Source organism: Malus domestica, chromosome 03, assembly GCF_042453785.1.
Source record: "Malus domestica chromosome 03, GDT2T_hap1".
Classification (NCBI taxonomy): domain Eukaryota; kingdom Viridiplantae; phylum Streptophyta; class Magnoliopsida; order Rosales; family Rosaceae; genus Malus; species Malus domestica.
Genome location: NC_091663.1, coordinates 15,775,411 through 15,795,652, shown reverse-complemented (window position 1 = coordinate 15,795,652; position 20,242 = coordinate 15,775,411). Strand labels below are relative to the sequence as shown.

The following is a 20,242-nucleotide window of genomic DNA, read 5'->3' as shown; positions in this document are numbered from 1 at the left end:
AAGGGGAGAGAGAGAGTGTGTGTGTGTGTCTAAGAAAAGGTGAAAAATGAAATGGGAGTAAGCGACGGCTAGGGTTTGTAAACTTAAGAAATTTTATAAAGCATTAAATGTTAGAAACCTATAAATAACGTATTGGTACAATTATAACAACACAAAGCTTACGGTCCATTTGGCTTAAAGCAACAATCCCAGCTTGGAGGTCAGGCGTTCAAAACCTTGACGCCAACATATTTTTAAGGAATTTATATATGGTTTTTTTTTTCGGTTCGGTTTGGCAGTTTCGGTTCGATTTTTTTCGACTTCAGTTCGGTTCGGTTTTCTGTTTTTTTCGGTTTTTGGTTTTTTGAACCCACCCCTAATTATTAGGCAATATTGTACTATCAGTCATGCATGATACTTCCTTTTAAAATTTGACATTTGGACCTATTTAACAAAACTAGATTTATAATTTTAGGAATTAAAATAAATAAAATACTTGAAAAAAAAAAACTTAGTCTGATCCTCTTTCTCTCTTCTTCCTCCGCCGGTCTGGTCCTATTTTATGTATAAACGATTTGGCTCTAGCTCTGTCTGATCCTAACAAAATTCCTCCCAATTGATCCTCATTTGATTTGCTACTTTTACTTTTTTTCACAACAAATTTCAAAATTTCGAAGAATTGTTTGTGTTTTGGCTTGTGATTCGAGGGCTTTGAGGTCAAAACCATGGTCTGAAATGCCGATATTATCGGCAATATTTCGCCGATAATATCGGTTTTGTGAGAGCAATATTTTCACACTTATCAACTGAATTTTCGTCAAAATATCGCTATATTTTAGGCTGGTGCGAATCGGAGAAGAACGCCGGAGCTTCTATAGCTCTGGCCGACTGTAAAAGAGCACCTTAGACTCCAATCTAAGTATCAAAATGAACTACAAGACAAGAGGAATATTTTTATAACTTCCGTTTGCTGTGAAACGGTTGGAGGTGTTCGGAAAGTTCCTCGACACTCACGGCCTCGCCGGAGCTGGTGTGCCTTCCTCCGGGTCGATCTTGTTCTAAAACCTTGTTAAAAAAATGAGATAAAACTTAGTATATCTCAACCACACAACATCCAAGATGAATTGAGGTAACCCGGGGCTTACCTAACTGGAAAAGGATCAAGAGAACTCGTCGAAGAGTTCATGGTTTCCACTGTCCTAGCTGCACTGAGAGAAAGGGAGAGAAAAACGAGGTTTAGATGGTGATGATGATGCCATTGACAGAGTAATACGAAGGGCGTAAAGGGCGCCGATGGGGATGACCGACTTGAGGTAGAGGTTATGAGAGATAGAGACAGCGCTGACGAGGCGGAAGACCCGGACGAGGAGGAAGGCGAGGGAGGAGCAGAAGGCCATGTGGGAGAAGGATCGAGAGACTGAGGTCTCTGTGCGTGTGTGTGGGAGAAGGGAGAAAGGATAAGAGAGAAGGATCCAGAGGCTGAGGCCTCTGTGTGATTGTGTGATCTCTGTGTGCGTGTGTGGTGGCATGTGAGAGTCTCTGACTCTGTGTGTGTGTGTGTGGTGGCTTGTGAAAAAAAAAAAAGTATCCAAATAATTCAACTTTTACAACTTGTACAACTTTTACTACTTTTACAACTTGTACAATTTTTGACAAGACAAAAATAATGGTGGTTTCATCAAGATTCAAAACCGTGTGTCACGCGTGATATTTGTTCACATTCTCAGAGGTGGAGTATCAGATCATCACACATTTTTTGACCCTTCGAAAATTGAAAAACCTTTATTACACCTTTTCGTTTCTTGTTGGGATGGAATCGAGCGACTCAATCTTAATATCCCATTCCCTTCTTGTTAGGATTGAAAAACCTCTATTACACCTTTTCGTTTCTTGTTGGGATTGAAAAACCTCCATTTCCCTACCCTTCATATCCCATTCATGTTGGGATGGAATCGAGCGACTCATGGAAAGAATCCGAGACTCAATCTTCAAATGATTTTGCTTATGGACAACGTCAACCAATCTCGGATCCATATGGTGGCATGTTAACAATTACATGCAAAACTATTTTGGGGATTTATCATTTGATGACTACTCTTCACAATACACTTACTCTACATATAAGTCACTCATGTATCTTACCATGCAATGTATAAAGTATAAAATATTGTACTAATTCATTATATATAAATGATTATGATGTGTTTAAATTTCTTTCATTAATTACTACATATTTTCTACACTTACAATGTTTGCCAGCTCGCTATATAATCAACTTAAATCAGTTAAATCCATCATGCAATGCATTTCCTACCAATTTTTTGTAATAAACTAATAGATAATAGACTAAATAAACATCCTACAAAGTTTCAATAAAAATTTCCAAGTTTTTCTTACAATTTCCATGGTTTTTATTCAATTTTTATCGATATCGATAATATTCCGATATTTCCATCAAAATTTCCGTATTTATGGACAATCGATATTTCCGATATCATCAATATTTTATACCTTGATCAAAACCCAGACGGTGAAGAACGTGTCTGTACCGACGTCAGAGTGTGGTGTTGCATAATTCAGATGGCGAAGGATGTATCTTTAATTTAATATTAGAATGTACATTATAAATTCAGTTTTGTTAAAAAAGTTCACATGTCAAATTTTAAAAGGAAGTATCACGGATGACAGCATAGACCTAATAATTTCTCCTAATCACCCCCTAATTACAATTCTCATTTTCTTGATGTCTTCATTAATACAAAAGTTCAGCATTATCGTGCATTTTTTAATGCCGACCCCAACCGTATTTTATTTCCCTCTCAAGACTTCCCACCAAATCACCAAGTCTCTGTGTCTCTCTCTACACCATCTGAAAACAAAAGGAACCATATTTATTTCAGTTAATGATACTCACGTCCCACATTGCTCATCTCCCCCAATGAGACCCTTTCCCTTTCCTTTCAATCCAATTATCATCCAACTCTCGCTCGCTCCTCTGTAAAACCTTGAACAAGACCAAGCCAAAGAAACAAACTTTGAAAATGCTTTCTTTTGTTTTTTAATCGAGTTAAAGCAAAAGGGTTGCTTTCGTTGCCAGCCATGACTGAGGTCCTCCATTCCCCTTCCCATTTTTCTTCCTCCCCAAGACCCAGCTCCTCTTCCTCTTCCTCTCCTCCTTCCAATTCTTCCTTATCCTGCGCAGCCCCGTCTTCTTTATCCGGCGCACCCCGGCCCACCGAAGACGACGACGATTGCGACTCTGCGGCGACTTGCTGTGAGGCGAAGGACCGTGACAAGCGCAGAAGGGAGCAGCTTTCTCTGTTGGCGTTGCTGGTAACCTTTTTCAGGAAATCTTTGATTCCTTGCAAGAGTGACAGGAGGGAGCTTTGCGCTATGGAGATCGGCTGGCCAACCAATGTGCGACACGTGGCACATGTAACCTTTGATAGGTTCAATGGGTTCTTGGGTTTGCCCGTGGAGTTTGAACCCGAAGTGCCCAGGAGACCTCCCAGTGCAAGGTAACTTTACTTTTTACTTTTCTGGGTGGAATTATGTCAATGTGGGCTTGACCCAATTACTGCGATTGATAAATTATTGGTTTTGGTTGAAGGGTTTTGCTTGCATTTGGTTTTGGTTGATGGGTTTTGCTCGCATTTGGTTTTGGTCGATATTAAAAATATTGTGAATTTCTTGAACTTAACTATTGCATGTTTTATAGTATTGTTTTCTTTTGCTATGGCATTATTGAGATTCTGAGGGTGCACTACAACCGGTTTCTGATTTTGTCTGTTCGGTCGGGTTTGATTAAACCTCGACATTGTGAGGGTACATGCACTGCCTGATTATGTTCTATTGACCTCCTTGATTTTGGTCTAGGTATGACTTGGTCAAAAGTATTGCTTAGTATAATCTTCTCAATGGGTTGATCAAGCTGGTGTCTTTAATCCGGTAAGGGCAATGACATTGACAATTGCGGATTCCATCTCATCCAGCATCATGGCAGGTGAATGAGATTAAACTTTGCAATTGTACAATGTGTAAGGAACCCTTTACAACATTACATGAGCTCAACTATTTGTTTTTAAATTTATTTGTTCCCGACTCAAAGTTAGTGCTTGTTTTCCTTGAAAAGATAACGTGTATCATTCAAGTATTAACATTTCTGCCTTTCTGTTTTTCCCTTGACTTTAAGTTTTTAATATGTAGTACAACTGTTTTTGGAGTATCCACGGAGTCCATGCAGTTGTCATACGACTCTAGAGGTAATAGTGTGCCAACAATTCTCTTGCTTATGCAAGGACGGTTATATGCAGAAGGAGGCCTTCAGGTATTCACTTATTCCCTCCATGCTTTCCAGGTACATATCACGAATTCTGATTTAAGAATTGGTAAAACTATAGTTCTGGTTCATCTGTTGTATTTCCTGTGTGATATGGGGTAGTTCCTGTTCTATATTATTTCCCCTGAAGTTTTCTCAAATTGTTCAATTATACATGTAGGCGGAAGGGATTTTCAGAATTAATGCTGAAAACAGTCAAGAGGAGCATGTAAGGGACCAATTAAATAGGGGAGATGTACCAGAAGGCATTGATATACACTGTCTGGCAGGACTGATCAAGGTAGAGTTATGAATATGATTGATAGTTAATGTATTGCATCATTTTTGGCATATGCTTGTTCGCAAGAAATATGTGAAGGTTAGCTGATCTGAGTGATGAATTAGGATAGTCCAAAAAGGGTTGTACTTAATAGCTTCTTTTGGACTAATTATTTCCTTTTCAAGTTTTCAGAAATTAGGTGCCAAAAAAATCCCAAAAGAAGTTCAATGTATATATGAATTTAATGTGTCTTAAACAACTCTATGTGTTTTAAGACTTCAACAATGAACTTCAAGTGTATGCTTTTGTCAGCTTGTTTTACAAACTCTTAATTCCAGTCTCAATCTTACACTATTTCACACAACCATTGCAGTTATACATCTGAACAAAATGAAACATACAAAGCTAGAGTCTTTTATATTATATAACTAAAGCGAACTCGTTTGCAGAAGATGTGTTTTGTAGATGATCCCTTTACCATTTTTGCCGGAATGGATTTTGAGTACGTCTAAATAATAAGCTTTTTGTGCCCCTCAACTATATGGACTGGCAGCCGCATTGTACATTATTATGTTGCAATGTAGAGCAAGGAGTTCAAAAGCGTCCTATATTATTTAATACAGGTGTCATGTCTATGAAGTTCATCCTAATAAAGGAAAAGTGAAAAGGAAATCCTATTCTACTATGATTTCTAAGTGTTGCATTAGGTTAAAGTCCACCACTGATGCTGCTTTTGTGATCCACCTCCACCCTTGCAACCTTGGTACATGTACCACCACTTTTCGAGTAGCATGGTCACAAAGTTCTTGACTATTCTAGGCCATTGCATTAATTTTGTGCTTAATTTTGTCATGCTATGACTGTTTCTATGTGTACATTAGCCCTTTGATTATCATGGTAGATGTCACCTTTTGCCAAATATGCTCTTAGGAAAGGACCAAGAACGATCAGAAGGAATCCTATAAATACACACATTGCTGTTGAAGAGTAGTGTATGCTCACTTTAGTCTTTTGCTAAGCCAAATCTCTGCCTCTGTGCTTTCTCACATTGGCTTGACTGATCTGATTGTTGGGGTTGTTGGCTGACTTGACTCTACACTGTCCCCCTCAATGATCCCACTTTCCCCCTTGATTTAATGAACGTTCAAGGCATAAAGAATCGCGTGACAAGAACGGAATGGTTGATCTAATTTTGGCATCAACGTGTATAAATTTAAATGTATTTCCCTAGTTAGTTTGTGAAAAGGAAATTTTCAAATTGCCATATTTTACATTGCTTGGAATATAGTTTCTAAATAAATGTCCAGGTAATGAAGGTCCTGCGATAATTACTTAACTATTTTCAGACTTTTAGTAGTACTCAATTAGTGATTCAATTTCAAGGGAGTTGTCTATGGGATTTGATTAAGTGGGAGTTTCAGACTGGCTCTATAAAGTCGGGGACAAACAATGAAGTTAAATGGAAAAACAGGTGAGATTCCACTATGGTTTGGAGATGCCCTTATAGAAGCCCTTAGAAAAACATTTCACTGGGAATTCATTCTCTCTCTGAAATCCTTCTTATTTTTCAGATTGGGTTTATGGAAGATGAAAGGGTTGGATAATTTTTTCTGTGTTCGTTGTTTATGTGCCTCTGTGAATTGTCTTCTACTCAGAACGTGTTTAACTTTATTGTGAATTCTATTTAAAAAGTAAAAACCACAAAGGCTCATGCTAAAAGCACAGTATGAACTTAATTAAGGCGCAACAGTTGACAAATGGGAGCATGATCGTTGTTTTGTCGAGGAACCCTTGAGCCTCCTTTGTTGCGCTTGCTTTAACTCCAGGTATAGTTGGTCAGTTGTCACTATCTTTTATACCTTTCCTCGATATCGAATGGAAGTGCTCAACAATGAACTTCAAGTGTATGCTTTTGTCAGCTTGTTTTACAAACCCCTAATTCCAGTGTCAATCTTACACTATTTCACACAACCATTGCAGTTATACATCTGAACAAAATGAAACATACAAAGCTAGAGTCTTTTATATTATATAACTAAAGCGAACTCCTTTGCAGAAGACGTGTTTTGTAGATGACCCCTTTACCATTTTTGGCAGAATGGATTTTGAGTACGTCTAAATAATCAAATTTTTGTGCCCCTCAACTATATGGATGTTTACACACTGGCAGCCGCATTGTACATTATTATGTTGCAATGTAGAGCAAGGAGTTCAAAAGCGTCCTATATTATTTAATGTGTCGTGTCTATGAAGTTCATCCTAATAAAGGAAAAGTGCAAAAGGAAATCCTATTCTACTATGATTTCTAAGTGTTGCATTAGGTTAAAGTCACCACTGATGCTGCTTTTGTGATCCACCTCCACCCTTGCCACCTTGGTACATGTACCACCACTTTTCGAATAGCATGGTCACAAAGTTCTTGACTATTCTTGGCCATTGCATTAATTTCGTGCTTAATTTTGTCATGCTATGACTGTTTCTATGTGTACATTAGCCCTTTGATTATCATGGTAGTTGGGTTGATGAATCTTGATAGAAAAAAACACCTCTTTTATAGAATGACAATTATAACAGGAAAATTAAGTTTGATGATGTCCTGGTATGTATCGTTTCTGGGTAGTTATTAGGTCCTTTGTAATCTGGTTCAGCTTATCTTCAAGATACAACATCCATATGGTTTGTAATGTGGGCAAACACAGGTGTAGGCTACCATGGGAGTAGGGTAGCCAGCCCTGAAAGCAAGGAGTATTGTCTTCCACAGTGTGGATGTCTCCTTTTGCCAAATATGCTCTTAGGAAAGGACCAAGAACGATCAGAAGGAATCCTATAAATACCACATTGCTGTTGAAGAGTAGTGTATGCTCACTTTAGTCTTTTGCTAAGCCAAATCTCTGCCTCTGTGCTTTCTCACATTGGCTTGACTGATTTGATTGTTGGGGTCGTTGGCTGACTTGACTCTACACTGTCCCCCTCAATGATCCCACTTTCCCCCTTGATTTAATGAATGTTCAAGGCACAAAGAATGGAATGGTTGATCTAATTTTGGCATCAACATGTATAAATTTAAATGTATTTCCGTAGTTAGTTTGTGAAAAGGAAATTTTCAAATTGCCATATTTTACATTGCTTAGAATATAGTTTCTAAATAAATGTCCAGGTAATGAAGGTCCTGCGATAATTACTTAACTATTCTCAGACTTTTAGTAGTACTCAATTAGTGATTCAATTTCAAGGGATATGGGATTTGATTAAGTGGGAGTTTCAGACTGGCTCTATAAAGTCAGGGACAAACAACAACAACAACAACAACAACAACAACAAAGCCTTTTCCCACTAAGTGGGGTCGGCTATATGAATCCTAGAACGCCATTGCGCTCGATTTTGTGTCATGTCCTCCGTTAGATCCAAGTACTCTAAGTCTTTTCTTAGAGTCTCTTCCAAAGTTTTCCTAGGTCTTCCTCTACCCCTTCGGCCCTGAACCTCTGTCCCGTAGTCACATCTTCGAACCGGAGCGTCAGACGGCCTTCTTTGCACATGTCCAAATCACCGGAGCCGATTTTCTCTCATCTTTCCTACAATTTCGGCTACTCCTACTTTACCTCGGATATCCTCATTCCCAATCTTATCCTTTCTCATGTGCCCACACATCCCACGAAGCATCCTCATCTCCGCTACACCCATTTTGTGTACGTGTTGATGCTTCACCACCCAACATTCTGTGCCATACAACATCGCTGGCCTTATTGCCGTCCTATAAAATTTTCCCTTGAGCTTCAGTGGCCTACGACGGTCACACAACACGCCGGATGCACTCTTTCCATCCAGCTCGTATTCTATGGTTGAGATCTCCATCTAATTCTCCGTTCTCTTGCAAGATAGATCCTAGGTAGCGAAAACGGTCGCTTTTTGTGATCTTCGCTAGATTGCTCCGGTCATTAGTGTGGATAAGTATATAAATGGATAGAGATAGGAAAGCAAACACAAGATGTACGTGGTTCACCCAGATTGGCTACGTCCACGGAATAGAAGAGTTCTCATTAATTGTGAAGGGTTTACACAAGTACATAGGTTCAAGCTCTCCTTTAGTGAGTACAAGTGAATGATTTAGTACAAATGACATTAGGAAATATTGTGGGAGAATGATCTCGTAATCATGAAACTTCTAAGTATCGGAGTGTGGTGTCGTCTTGACTTGCCTTATCTGTCTCATAGGTAGATGTGGCATCTTCTCTGGAAGTACTCTTCCTCCATCCAGGGGTGGTATCTTTAACTGGTGGAGATGCACAAGGTAATGTATCAATTTCACTTGAAGCTTACTTGTAGTTTCAGGCTTGGTCAAGCGCGATACAAACCATGTAGTAGGAGTCCCCCAAGTCGCCGAGCTAGGGGGTTTGCTGAAAGAGGTGACAGACAAGGTAAGCAATCAGAGCTCCGACTGATTGTTCACCTTCTCCCCATCTTGCAGCAGCATGAAGGATAAAGAGAAGAAAAATGAGAAGAGATGATATGAGATACTTTTGCTTTTGAAGAAGTAACGTTCCACAGGCTTATTCTTGAACTGAGCTGGAGGGTTTTTTGGTTTCCTCCAGAGTATAAGGCCAACTGAAGAATTTGAGGGTCAAAACAAGTCCATCAAATCTAGAGTACGTTCCACCCTGCTGATATGGGATACTTTTGCTTTTGACAGAGTAATGGATGTATCGGCACGTGTGCTGTTACGCTTGTCTCCACATGCTTCCTTGTATCCTTCGCACTTGCCCTATCTGTTCCTCAAGCAGATGCGGAATCTTCCCTGGAAACATAAGATGTTGAAGATGAGTACTCGAGAGCAATGCCAGGTAAGTAATCAGGTAAGGGGTTCCAGGCAGTCAATTCCTGGCTGGAAGCTTGATTCCAAGTGCTGACTGATTGCTCTCTTTCTCCTTGTCTTGCAGGTAAAAACAAGGCCAAAAGAAAAGACAGGGAAAAAGCATGATATGGGATACTCTTGCTTTTAACCCTGATGATATGAGATATTCTTGCTCTAGTATAGCTTGTTTGCAGAGGTATTATCGGGGGGAAAGAAAGCTGAATATTTCGAAAGGCTTCGTTGGGAGTGCCCTCTCAGATATGATGAAGGGTTGAGCATTTTTGCAAGTCTGCCTATCCGTTGGGGATGGAGGTCGACATATATAGGAGTCTCCCTAACAACAAGTAGTAATGCTATTCCTTTACCCTGCTTGGTCATAGCACAGTAGTGGGAGCTGCCAGTTTCACATGTTTTAACTCTGTCAGAGCACTTTGAAAAAGTGGTCTGTGGTATATGGCTCTCGAGATTCGGAGAACGATGCCTCTTCGATTTTTGAGAAAGCAATCATGCTGGGGGTCTGACTCTCGAGATTCGGAGAGCAGTGTCTCTTCGATTTTTGAGGAAGTAATCATGTTGGGAGTCTGGCTCTCGAGATTCGGAGGGCGGTGCCTCTTTGATTTTGGAGCAAGCAATCTTGTTGGGAGTGTTGTCTCGAATGTGAGTAAAGGTTGGGCATGTTTGCTAGTCTACCTTGCCACGAAGCACAAAGGTTGACACACAGGGACTTTCCAATTATCCAGCAATGGTACTGTTCCTTTACCCTCTCTTCGATTTTGAGAAAGTAGTCATGTTGGGAGTCTGGCTCTTTAGATTCAGAGGACGGTGCCTCTTCGATTTTGGAGCAAGCAATCTTGTTGGGAGTGTTTTCTCGAATGTGAGTAAAGGTTGGGCATGTTTGCTAGTCTACCTTGCCACGAAGCACAGAGGTTGACACACAGGGACTTTCCAATTATCCAGCAGTGGTACTGTTCCTTTACCCTTGTGGGTAATAATATGGTAGCTAGACCTTCAAAATTTATGTGTCTAAACTTTGTTAGTGCTGTTTCTTTGCTATTCTTTTACCTTTCTTGGTCAGAGCGATGTAGTGGGAGCTGCAAGCTTCACGTGCTCAACTTTGGCAGAGAACTTTGGCAAAGTTATCTGTGGTACCCATGAGTTATTGTTGCGTGTGGGAAGTGAGTGATTGAACAGTAAGATTCATGTGCTTTCTACTTCACCAGAAGTCTTCGACAGAATGCCCATAATTTCTGCAAAGCTGAGTGTGTGTGTGACAGGTGCTGACAAGGCTAGAAAAGTAGGTGCCTCTTTGATTTCTGAGATCGGCCCTCGTGGTCTATGAGCAGCCCAGCTTTTGAGAAAGCGAGCGCCTCTTCGATTGATTCGGAGAACGATGCCTCATCGATTTTTGAGAAAGCAATCATGCTGGGGGTCTGGCTCTCGAGATTCGGGGAGCAGTGTCTCTTCGATTTTTGAGAAAGTAATCATGTTGGGAGTCTGGCTCTCGAGATTCGGAGAGCGGTGCCTCTTTGATTTTGGAGCAAGCAATCTTGTTGGGAGTGTTTTCTCGAATGTGAGTAAAGGTTGGGCATGTTTGCTAGTCTACCTTGCCACGAAGCACAGAGGTTGACACACAGGGACTTTCCAATTATCCAGCAATGGTACTGTTCCTTTACCCTCTCTTCGATTTTTAAGAAAATAGTCATGTTGGGAGTCTGGCTCTTTAGATTCGGAGGACGGTGCATCTTCGATTTTGGAGCAAGCAATCTTATTGGGAGTGTTTTCTCGAATGTGAGTAAAGGTTGGGCATGTTTGCTAGTCTACCTTGCCACGAAGCACAGAGGTTGACACACAGGGACTTTCCAATTATCCAGCAGTGGTACTGTTCCTTTACCCTTGTGGGTAATAATATGGTAGCTAGACCTTCAAAATTTATGGGTCTAAACTTTGTTAGTGCTGTTTCTTTGCTATTCTTTTACCCTTCTTGGTCAGAGCGATGTAGTGGGAGCTGCAAGCTTCACGTGCTCAACTTTGGCAGAGAACTTTGGCAAAGTTATCTGTGGTACCCATGAGCTATTGTTGCGTGTGGGAAATGGGTGATTGAACAGTAAGATTCATGTGTTTTCTACTTCCCCAGAAGTCTTTGACAGAATGCCCATAATTTCCGCAAAGCTGAGTGTGCGTGTGACAGGTGCTGACAAGGTTGGAAAAGTAGGTGCCTCTTCGATTTCTGAGATCGGCCCTCGTGGTCTCTGGGGAGCCCAGCTTTTGAGAAAGCGAGCGCCTCTTCGATTTCTGAGATCGGCCTTCGTGGTCTTTGAGCAGCCCAACTTTTGAGAAAGCAAACACCTCTTCGATTTCTGAGATCAACCCTCGTGATCTCTAAGTAGCCCAACTTTTGAGAAAGCAAACGCCTCTTCGATTTCTGAGCAGGCGCCTCTTCGATTTCTGAAGCTCCGTCGAGTGCAGATTTTTATAGGGGCTGGCATTAAGTTCCAAAGCACACTTGAATCTCCACCAGTAGAAGCTTCATTCTTGCACTTCTAAGATCTTGATTTGTCCGACCTCTTCTCTCTTCAACACCTTTGAAAATGTCTGGCCCCTCCGACCGTCGTTTTGACTTGAACCTTGTTGAAGAGGCAGCCCCGCCTTCTCCAGACAACATATGGCGCCCATCCTTCGTCTCCCCTACTGGTCCTCTTACCGTTGGGGATTCCGTGATGAAGAATGATATGACCGCTGCGGTGGTGGCCAGGAACCTTCTCACTCCCAAAGATAACAGACTACTTTCCAAACGGTCTGATGAGTTAGCTGTTAAGGATTCGCTGGCTCTCAGTGTTCAGTGTGCAGGTTCTGTGTCTAATATGGCCCAACGCCTATTTGCTCGAACCCGCCAAGTTGAATCATTGGCGGCTGAAGTGATGAGTCTCAAACAGGAGATTAGAGGGCTCAAGCATGAGAATAAACAGTTGCACCGGCTCGCACATGACTATGCTACAAACATGAAGAGGAAGCTTGACCAGATGAAGGAAACTGATGGTCAGGTTTTACTTGATCATCAGAGATTTGTGGGTTTGTTCCAAAGGCATTTATTGCCTTCGTCTTCTGGGGCTGTACCGCGTAATGAAGCTCCAAATGATCAACCTCTGATGCCTCCTCCTTCTAGGGTTCTGTCCAGTACTGAGGCTCCAAATGATCCCCCTCCGGTGCCTTCTCTTTCTGGGGCTCTACCGACTGCTGAGACTTCTCCTAAGCAACCTTTGTGAAGGCTCCCTCTTGTGTGTTTATTTTGACTCATGTATATGTACATATTTGTAGCTTATCGGGAATATCAATAAATAAGCTTTCCTTCATTTCAACGTATTGTGTTAAATACACCAAAGCCTTCTTCGCTAAGTTCTTTGAATTTTCTTTTGTTGAAGCTTGTATGTTGAAGCTTGTATGTTGAAGCTTTCTGAGTGGAGCATGTAGGTTGGGGTAGTGTTCCCTTAATTTCCCGAGTGAGGAAAACTTCTCGGTTGGAGACTTGGAAAATCCAAGTCACTGAGTGGGATCAGCTATATGAATCTTAGAACGCCATTGTGCTCGATCCTGTGTCATGTCCTTCGTTAGATCCAAGTACTCTAAGTCTTTTCTTAGAGTCTCTTCCAAAGTTTTCCTAGGTCTTCCTCTACCCCTTCGGCCCTGAACCTCTGTCCCATAGTCGCATCTTCTAATCGGAGCGTCAGTAGGCCTTCTTTGCACATGTCCAAACCACCGTAACCGATTTTCTCTCATCTTTCCTTCAATTTCGGCTACTCCTACTTTACCCCGGATATCCTCATTCCTAATCTTATCCTTTCTCGTGTGCCCACACATCCAACGAAGCATCCTCATCTCCGCTACACCCATTTTGTGTACGTGTTGATGTTTCACCGCCCAACATTCTGTGCCATACAGCATCGCCGGCCTTATTGCCGTCCTATAAAATTTTCCCTTGAGCTTCAGTGGCATACGGCGGTCACACAACACGCCGGATGCACTCTTCCACTTCATCCATCCAGCTTGTATTCTATGGTTGAGATCTCCATCTAATTCTCCGTTCTTTTGCAAGATAGATCCTAGGTAACGAAAACGGTCGCTCTTTGGTATTTCTTGATCTCCGATCCTCACCCCTAACTCGTTTTGGCCTCCATTTGCACTGAACTTGCACTCCATATATTCTGTCTTTGATCGGCTTAGGCGAAGACCTTTAAATTCCAACACTTCTCTCCAAAGGTTAAGCTTTGCATTTACCCCTTCCTGAGTTTCATCTATCAACACTATATCGTCTGCGAAAAGCATACACCAAGGAATATCATCTTGAATATGTCCTGTTAACTCATCCATTACCAACGCAAAAAGGTAAGGACTTAAGGATGAGCCTTGATGTAATCCTACAGTTATGGGAAAGCTTTCGGTTTGTCCTTCATGAGTTCTTACGGCAGTCTTTGCTCCTTCATACATATCCTTTATAGCTTGGATATATGCTACTCGTACTCCTTTCTTCTCTAAAATCCTCCAAAGAATGTCTCTTGGGACCCTATCATACGCTTTTTCCAAATCTATAAAGACCATGTGTAAATCCTTTTTCCCATCTCTATATCTTTCCATCAATCTTCGTAAGAGATAGATTGCCTCCATGGTTGAGCGCCCTGGCATGAACCCGAATTGGTTGTCCGAAACCCGTGTCTCTTGCCTCAATCTATGCTCAATGACTCTCTCCCAGAGCTTCATTGTATGACTCATTAGCTTAATACCCCTATAGTTCATGCAATTTTGTACGTCACCCTTATTCTTGTAGATAGGCACCAAAGTGCTCGTTCGCCACTCATTTGGCATCTTCTTCGTTTTCAAAATCCTATTGAAAAGGTCAGTGAGCCATGTTATACCTGTCTCTCCCAAAAGTTTCCACACTTCGATTGGTATATCGTCTGGGCCTATTGCTTTTTTATGTTTCATCTTCTTCAAAGCTACAACCACTTCTTCCTTCCGGATTCGACGATAAAAAGAGTAGTTTCTACACTCTTCTGAGTTACTCAACTCCCCTAAAGAATCACTCATTTCATGTCCTTCATTGAAAAGATTATGAAAATAACCTCTCCATTTGTCTTTAACCGCGTTCTCTGTAGCAAGAACCTTTCCATCCTCATCCTTGATGCACCTCACTTGGTTTAGGTCCCTTGTCTTCTTTTCCCTTGCTCTAGATAGTTTATAGATATCCAACTCTCCTTCTTTGGTATCTAGTCGTTTATACATATCGTCGTAAGCCGCTAACTTAGCTTCTCTGACAGCTTTCTTCGCCTCTTGCTTCGCTTTTCTATACCTTTCACCATTTTCATCGGTCCTCTCCTTGTATAAGGCTTTACAACATTCCTTCTTAGCCTTCACCTTTGTTTGTACCTCCTCATTCCACTACCAAGATTCCTTTTGGTGTGGGGCAAAGCCCTTGGACTCTCCTAATACCTCTTTTGCTACTTTTCGGATACAACTAGCCATGGAATCCCACATTTGGCTAGCTTCCCCCTCTCTATCCCACACACATTGGGTGATTACCTTCTCTTTGAAAATGACTTGTTTTTCTTCTTTTAGATTCCACCATCTAGTCCTTGGGCACTTCCAAGTATTGTTCTTTTGTCTTACTCTTTTGATATGTACATCCATCACCAACAAGCGATGTTGATTAGCCACGCTCTCTCCTGGTATAACTTTGCAATCCTTACAAATTATACGATCCCCTTTCCTCATTAGAAGAAAATCTATTTGTGTTTTTGACGACCCACTCTTGTAGGTGATCACATGTTCTTCTCTCTTCTTAAAGAAGGTGTTGGCTAAGAAGAGATCATATGCCATTGCAAAATCCAAGATAGCTTCCCCATCCTCGTTTCTCTCCCCAAAACCATGGCCACCATGAAAACCTCCATAGTTGCCTGTCTCCCTGCCCACGTGTCCATTTAAATCTCCTCCTATAAATAACTTCTCCGTCTGAGCAATTCCTTGCACTAAGTCTCCAAGATCTTCCCAAAATTTCTCCTTCGAACTCGTATCCAACCCTACTTGAGGTGCGTACGCACTAATCACATTGATAAGTTCTTGTCCTATTACAATCTTGATTGCCATGATTCTATCTCCTATCCTCTTGACATCTACAACATCTTGTACCAAGGTCTTGTCCACGATGATGCCAACACCGTTTCTCGTTCTATTTGTGCCCGAATACCAAAGTTTAAACCCTGAGTTTTCTAGATCCTTTGCCTTACTACCAACCCACTTAGTTTCTTGTAGGCACATAATATTTATCCTTCTCCTCACCATAACTTCCACTACTTCCATAGATTTTCTCGTTAAGGTTCCTATATTCCACGTTCCTAAACGCATTTTGCTCTCTTGAACTCTACCCTTCTGTCCTAGCTTCTTCACCCTCCCCTGTCTAATAGGATCAAAGTACTTCTTTTGTGTGTCCCGGGTAAAGTTGATAGGAGCATATGCTCCCAAACAACTTTGAGTGGAGTCGTTCGAAAAGAAGTTTCTATGGCCCCCTTGCTCATTTAACACTGCATCCGGGTGCCGATGGAGATACAGCGACCCTTGCTCACTTATCACTGTGCTCGGGCCACACAGCGCGCCACTTACGGGTGACGCCCTAGCTTTAGCGCGATTTTGTTCTGGATTCATTTTCATAAGGATTCGACGTGATCATGGAGTGCCGGCTGTCGACTACCTGACGCCCTCCCCCTCCTCCTTTATCCGGGCTTGGGACCGGCCATGTAAGACATAGGCGGAGTTTCAGACTGGCTCTATAAAGTCGGGGACAAACAATAAAGTTAAATGAAAAAACAGGTGAGATTCCACTATGGTTTGGAGATGCCCTTATAGAAGCCCTTAGAAAAACATTTCACTGGGAATTCATTCTCTCTCTGAAATCCTTCTTATTTTTCAGATTGGGTTTATGGAAGATGAAAGGGTTGGATAATTTTTTATGTTTTCGTTGTTTATGTGCCTCTGTGAATTGTCTTCTACTCAGAACGTGTTTAACTTTATTGTGAATTCTATTTGAAAAGTAAAAACCACAAAGGCTCATGCTAAAAGCACAGTATGAACTTAATTAAGGCGCAACAGTTGACAAATGGGAGCATGATCGTTGTTTTGTCGAGGAACCCTTGAGCCTCCTTTGTTGCGCTTGCGTTAACTCCAGGTATAGTTGGTCAGTTGTCACTATCTTTTATACCTTTCCTCGATATCGAATGGAAGTTCTCAACAATGATTTTGAAGTTTATATACTTGCAGCATCACATGCTCATTTTTTGTTCTCAACCAGAACATTAACTTGCAGGAGACAAGTTCCTCTAGCTGGGGTCCAGGGAAAGTGATGAAGAATATAAAAGAATTATTACTATTTTGAGACCGTTTATCATAATTTAGGGGTTTGTTTAGAAGTAAATTAAGGATTCGATTACTGATTTGATTTTGTTAGAGTTTTGAGAAAGGAGTTTGTTCTCAAATTAGGTTATGGTGCAACTTTTGTGGGACAGATTGATTTATGAAATTATGAAATCATATGGGCTCCCTTTTGATCTTTGCTTCCTTTCTTCTGTTTACCTGGTCTCTCTTCTATATCTTCTTCTCTTTATACTTTACTAAGGTCCTTATTTTAGTTTGCGAAGTCAAAACTTCTTGGATTTTCATTCACTTTCAATTTTGTAATCAGTGCATTTTTTATGGCAATCATTACATTTCTTTTACAAGTCAAACTTCATTGTCTAGTTTTCTTCTGGTGCACGTTTTCTAATGCTGCTCTTGAGTTTGGTGGAAATTCTAGGACTATTGAGTTCGCATGACTTGAATGTTATCTTCAATTGTTTTCTCATGGTTGTGACTCCCACGAAGAGGCATCCATGATTTTTGTGAGCAGCCATAAGGAAAAGTGCTTTCTTGCTGTTTACTTCATCCTGCATCATCTTTATTCTTGATACATTCACCTGATGTTTGATTTTATTTTTTAGGCTTGGTTTAGGGAACTCCCAGCCGGGGTTCTGGATTCTCTATCGCCTGAGCAGGTAATGCAATGCCAGTCAGAAGATGACTGTTCCCAGCTTGTGAGGCTTCTACCGCTGACTGAAGTTTCTCTACTGGATTGGGCCATTAACCTTATGGCTGATGTTGTCCAACAGGAACATCTAAACAAGATGAATGCACGCAACATAGCCATGGTTTTTGCACCAAACATGACTCAGGTGTGTACAGTTTCCTGTTTTTTCTGTCTTGCCTGAAGAGTGCGTTTGATATACCAGTACTGTGGCAAGTATAACTAAGGGCTCGTTTGGATGTGCTTTTAAAATGACCAAAAGCACTTTTAGAGAAAATGTTTTTTGGTTCCAAAAGCACTTAAAGTGCTTTCTGCAAGAAGCACTTAAAGTGCTTTCTGCAAGAAGCACCAGTTATGTGCTTCTTCCAGGAATGACTTTAAGTGCTTTTCCAGAATTTACTTGTATTTTTACTAAGGATTGGTTCCAAAAAAAATTTCACCAAAAGTGCTTTCAGTCATTTTAAAAGCATATACAAACGAGCTCTAATATATCTTCCGAAAGATTGCATGTAGGCTTTCTTATAATCAAATTGCTGACTTGAATACATGCTTTCGCTGCACGTATGAGTTCTGTATTCTTTTCATTCTTTACTTTGGTACATGTTTTAAATTTCCAGTTAGTTCTCATCTTCTTTTGTTCTCATCTTCTTTTTGTTTAATGTTGAAGATGTTACTATGTCATATGTTGTAGGCTAGGCTTTGTACTATATGACTGACGTAGGTGTAAACCGTCAGCGGAACGCCTCCCACTGCTCTAGTTTTACATACATAGAAAGTCATTAAATGTTTTCTGACTAAGTTTGTAATCCCTTATAAAAATAGAAGTAAAACATAAAAATACAATGTTGACAGCAATGAGCCACCGAGGATCACAGATTACTGAATGGTTGGAGCGTTGACGGATATTAACTGAGTTTTTTGGATTCAGATGGCAGATCCATTGACAGCATTGATGTATGCAGTCCAAGTGATGAACTTCCTGATAACACTTATTTTGAAGACACTGCGCGAAAGGAAGGATTTTGTTGTAGAGCCTCCTTTGTGCTATGTAGAACCCTCTGATGAGGATGGACACCAGAGCCCTTCACAATCCTTAAAGGAAGGTATTGGCAAACTTAATGAAGGGAAAGAGCAGTCGGTGTTCATGGAAGAACCTCAATCTGGAAGTTCCTCCAACTCTAATCAAGTCAGTGGGTGTTGCCATGATGTGGTGCAAGATGACTCGTTGGTTAATGAAATGGAAGCTGGCAGAGTCAACAACATGACTTCTGAAGTTCAAGCGCACGACTTCTCTAAGAGCGCGCCTGGTCAATCGAGTGATTCAAATATCAAAATGGTGCCTAAAAGACCAAGTGAACAGCAGTCTGTAATACGCGGAACAGGGCCTATTCAGAAGGCTAGGGGAATCAGCACTCTGAGTCGCATAGATTCAACGATGGAGCGGATTGAAGCCTGGCGGTGAAGAAAAACTCGACCCAACAATTGTGGATTTAACTGATTCTATGACATTGTGTGAATATAAAGTTTGGATGATTTGCAAGACCGGGAAGAGTGTGCATTGTTCATGTATGTGTTTTCTGTCTTGCTGGGTGGTGGTTTGCTTAACCTGTTTCGTATTTCATGGATGATTTGTTAGTATTAACCAACATTGTTAATAGGAGTCTCCATTGGCGTGGTTCCTGATGTATGAGTGTGATCAAACATTTCTTTTTATTTTCTCATTTGGTCAGTAAAAATGAATTCTTGAACCATTTTTCTCACTTTCAGAAACTATGCTAGTATCAGTCGCCCACGAGCAGTGCATGGCCGGAGACCCTCTTAACGTTATCTATCATTAAACAATCAATGGGAACTTGATCAGGAGTGATGCACAAATCTACCAGAAAATTTTAGTGAAATTTAAAAACTTTAACATTTGTTTGATAACCATTTCGTATTTAGCTTTTGGTTTTTATTTTTGTGTTATGATAGAGGTGAAGCACGTGAAAAAAATGAGGGTCTAGAAAAGTGGGAGAAGGTTGGTTGGAGGTATGTAGAAGAAAGGTAATAGGAAAGCAAACAAATTGATAACGGAAAACTATATTAAGTTGTTTTTACTTTTTAGATTTTGTTTCCATTCTTTCTTCTTTATTTTCCTCATGTCTCAAGTAAAAATGTGAAAATTAAAAATTAAATTGTCAACAAACGAGTTTTTCGCATACTATTAATTTAAGTTACCATTGTAGTGGTATCTCAAATCAGTATCACAATTTCATGTAAATAAAGATATACACATATACCCCAATAAGTTGGTACAGTGGAAAGCGATTAAGGTCTGGAATCCCCATCCCAAGTTCGAACTCCAATGAATGCATTCTTTGGAGCTATTGACTCTGCTTTGGTGTCCCATTTGATCAAAAGTATGTTGCCGCCTCACATGGTACCAAAGATGTATAAAGAGGGAGATGATTATTTGGTCAATGTATAGTAAGATACTTTTTATATTAAAAAAAAAAGAAAAAAGATATACATATGAAATAACATTATATCATTCTCCTGAAACACCATGGAACATTAACGTGACGTCGAGTATGTAAGTCCTTTCCCATCGTATGCGCAGTGGGACCACAAATCCATGGCCAATAAACACGACGTGGGAAAGAAAATTATACCAAGACGATACAAAATCTATCGGATTATGGAACTCTCCACAAACACTAGCAGTCGGCATCCATC

General features: G+C 40.7%; 1 protein-coding gene across 4 annotated transcripts; it reads left to right on the top strand.

Annotated features, from left to right (window-relative positions):
- The first annotated feature begins 2,793 nt into the window (after positions 1-2,793).
- On the top strand, positions 2,794-19,278 carry LOC103418908 (rho GTPase-activating protein 1). Of its 4 annotated transcripts, none has more exons than XM_070819033.1 (6): positions 2,796-3,497; positions 4,186-4,306; positions 4,479-4,598; positions 17,445-17,498; positions 17,613-17,675; positions 18,456-19,278. In XM_070819033.1, exons 1-6 carry the CDS (start codon positions 3,079-3,081, stop codon positions 18,987-18,989), a joined length of 1,311 nt encoding a protein of 436 aa, XP_070675134.1. In that variant the 5' UTR covers positions 2,796-3,078; the 3' UTR covers positions 18,990-19,278. The 4 variants fall into 4 exon arrangements, with proteins under 4 accessions (XP_028955749.1, XP_070675134.1, XP_028955748.1 ...); XM_029099918.2 differs by having other exon boundaries at positions 2,919-3,497; positions 4,186-4,336; XM_029099916.2 differs by having other exon boundaries at positions 2,794-3,497; positions 17,445-17,675.
- Positions 19,279-20,242: the final 964 nt, after the last annotated feature.